Genomic DNA, 2,979 nt, shown 5'->3' on the forward strand with positions numbered 1-2,979 from the left:
ACTCTTTCTCAGTTTAGTTTTTGGCACAGAAAGAGGTGGTGTTTCAGTTTGCTAACTCTCTCCTCCTTCTACATTTGAGTTAATCAGCCAGGGTATTCAATAAATCGAAACTTTAACATTCCATAAGTGCTTTAGCAGTCAACATACCAGCAGGGTAAAGTAGGCCAGACTTAAGATATAAAATATTATAGATTTCTGCTTGGGGGGAGGAGGTAGTCTCCAAAGGCCATGTAAAGTAAATAGCTATTTGTTGTAATTGGAGAGCAGGGCCCCCAAGGATTACCCTGGAATCCATGTGTTCAGAACGAGTCTCTGGCTGAGTCTGAGAGCAGCCCCGACTCCAAATAATAACCTGTTGGCACAACATATACCTCCTCACTCTCCATCTGCAATCAGTAGCCAGGGGTATTTCAATCCCGCCTGGTCGGTGGCATTTACATGAGGTTTGCAGAGATCCTAACATTCCTGAGTGGCACCTGTGGACTGGCAGAGTTGAGCTTGGGAGCCAGACTGGAGGAGAGGCCTCCCACCAGGTGGGATGGAGCAGGCTCGTGCAGCTGCTCAGGTTTTTGTGAGATCTGGTTCTTATTTGGCAAGATGCCAAAGCAGCACTGTCTTGGCCCTGGAGGTCTAAAAGGATGGCTGAGGGAACTTGGGCGAGTTGTGGAGCCAGATTAAATGAAGCATTAGCTAGTCATCTAGCTAGGTTATGAAGCAGTGGGGCCCAGGTCAGATTGGTTTTGACTGAGGCTGCCAGAAAAAAGGTATAAGAAGTGAAGAGACTGGAAATTGTCGAGAAAAGGCCAGAGCCTAAAGTGGACAGGTCAAGATGAGGAAGAATAGAGGGAAATCCTGGGACTTGAAAAGGGTGAGAGTACTGAGGACAAACTTTGTCTGTTTAATACTTTGCCTCAACACTTTATTGTTAGCACCCCTGTCCAGCTGTAGCTGGGAAAACATGAAAATTGCTCGTTTTCACTCCCACTTCATGCTGGCTGGGATTCAGGAGAAAGTTTAGGGATATCTGTTCCATCATCATGTGCCACTGGGTTCCCACAATTTGAATTCAGCTAATAGTAAAGTTGGCAAAGGGAAATGATGCCCTAGGACAGCTGGGCAGGGGTGATTCCAGCTGTTGGAGACCCCTGTTACTGAACACAACCCAAGTGATTTCCTGTATGATCTGTCCTTTGGCATCAGGGTTAACAGAGAGTTGGAGAAAAGCTGTGGTGACTCAAATAGCCACACCTCTTGGGTTTCATGATTTGTTCTCACACCAGGTCTTGGGTGGTGAGATCACAAGCTGCCCTCTGCTATTTAATGAGCTCAGAGTGGTCAGAGACATGAGATACTTAGAGAATGAGGGAACCAAGACTTGAAGTTCAGAATTAATCAGCCTATGCAAAGCAAAGAACTAAAAACTCCGGTAGGTTGGAGTTCCTCAAAAGTCTAGCCCTCAGAACTGAATCATGACCCGGTTTCTAGTTTCCTTGCCATCATGGCCACTCTGTGAACATGCTTATTTTTTTCCATATCTCTCTTCAACCACAGTGGAACTAAACACAGTGCTCTCAGTGTGGTCTAACCAAAGCAGAGCAGAACAAGGCAATCCTCTTCCTCATACTAATTACTAGACCTCTGTCAATGTAGCCTAAAATCACACTAGCTTTCCCTCCTCCTCTTTTCTGAGTTGTTTGTTTGCTTGTTTTAATGTTTTGTCTTTGCTTTGGGTTTTTTTTTTGGTTTATTTTGTTTGTTTGTTTGTGTTTTTTTAGTTCTGCTATAAGGCACATGCACTTGCTAGGGAGAGAGAAAGTGAGAAGTCACCTCCCACAGGGGGTGGCCGTGTAGCAATCCCTTCTCCAGTCTTCTCTTTGAATTTTGGGCATGCACACACATCTACCTGGTGTGTTTTTCAAGTCACAGGGTCTGAGACTCGAACCACACAGTAGACCATGTGGGATTTAACCACCCTAATCACCATGCTACTGGCTGACCTCTGTTTTGTCATTTTTACTTTGACCAATTTTACATTAGCTCTTTTATAATTCCACATGTTGTAAGGTGGGGTGGGAGGAGAGAGAGTGTTAATCATTCACCATACTGAACCTACCTGTTTCAGTCAAATTTCTTAAGCCATTGTTGTGTTTGTCGTTCTAACTGATATCTCCCCATTTCAGAGATGGACAGACTGACATACACTTAAAATGCACAGAAACACAAAATAACAGTACACTTTTTCAAGAAAATATACATGGTTGCCGAAAGTGGAGAGGCAGATAAGAGCAGGTATAAAGATAAAAAGAAAGAGATAAAGAGATGATAGATAAATGAAAAGCCCTTGCAGAGACCAGTTATGATGATAGGCTATGAACTACATAAAGAGTACGTTAACTGAACTGTCTGCACTTGAAGCTCGCCCTTTCCCCCAATAAAACCCCATATGCAAAAAACCTTGAGAAATTTATTTGGGGGTCCAAAGTGCAGGGCCTCTTACATTGATTCTAGTTAAACTTATTTTGTTCTAGCTAGCCCATTTTTCCATCCTCTTAAAATCTCTTTGGATCTTGATTATCTCATCCACCTTAACTGTATGTCTTTGGGAACTAGGGTAAGCAAAGGGCCTCTTCTACAGTCATCTATTGGGTTGTCGGAAAAGTCATGCATTTTTGCATAGAAAAAATACATGATGACTTTTCCAACAAACCAATATTAAAATGTTAAAATGTTAAACAGAGGGCCAGCAGGCTGTGGTGGGTAAGGCACTGGACTCCCACATGGCCTATCACAACAGTTTGAGTCCCGGACCTGGAGACTTGCTTTCTCACTTTCCCTCTCTCTCTCTGTTTCTCTCTGGTCAAAATAAAGAATAATAATAATAAATAATATTAATTAAATAATTCTAAAACAATATTAAACAAGGGGGGCCAAGCAGGTGGTGTGGTGGTTAGGGTTGGGCTCCCACATGGTCAACCCCCT

At 43.1% G+C, this 2,979-nt stretch overlaps 1 protein-coding gene across 1 annotated transcript in view; it reads left to right on the forward strand.

The window, feature by feature from the left end:
- Positions 1-538: 538 nt before the first annotated feature.
- Positions 539-2,979, forward strand: part of LOC102500824 (fibroblast growth factor 16) — an 8,134-nt gene continuing 5,693 nt past the window's right edge. The window contains exon 1 of the mRNA XM_006148779.1: positions 539-628. Within this exon, the coding sequence (XP_006148841.1) occupies positions 539-628 (90 nt within the window). The remainder of the gene's footprint in view (positions 629-2,979) is intronic.

The sequence above is a fragment of the Tupaia chinensis genome, unplaced genomic scaffold (genome assembly GCF_000334495.1).
Source record: "Tupaia chinensis unplaced genomic scaffold, TupChi_1.0 Scaffold000243_1, whole genome shotgun sequence".
NCBI lineage: Eukaryota > Metazoa > Chordata > Mammalia > Scandentia > Tupaiidae > Tupaia > Tupaia belangeri.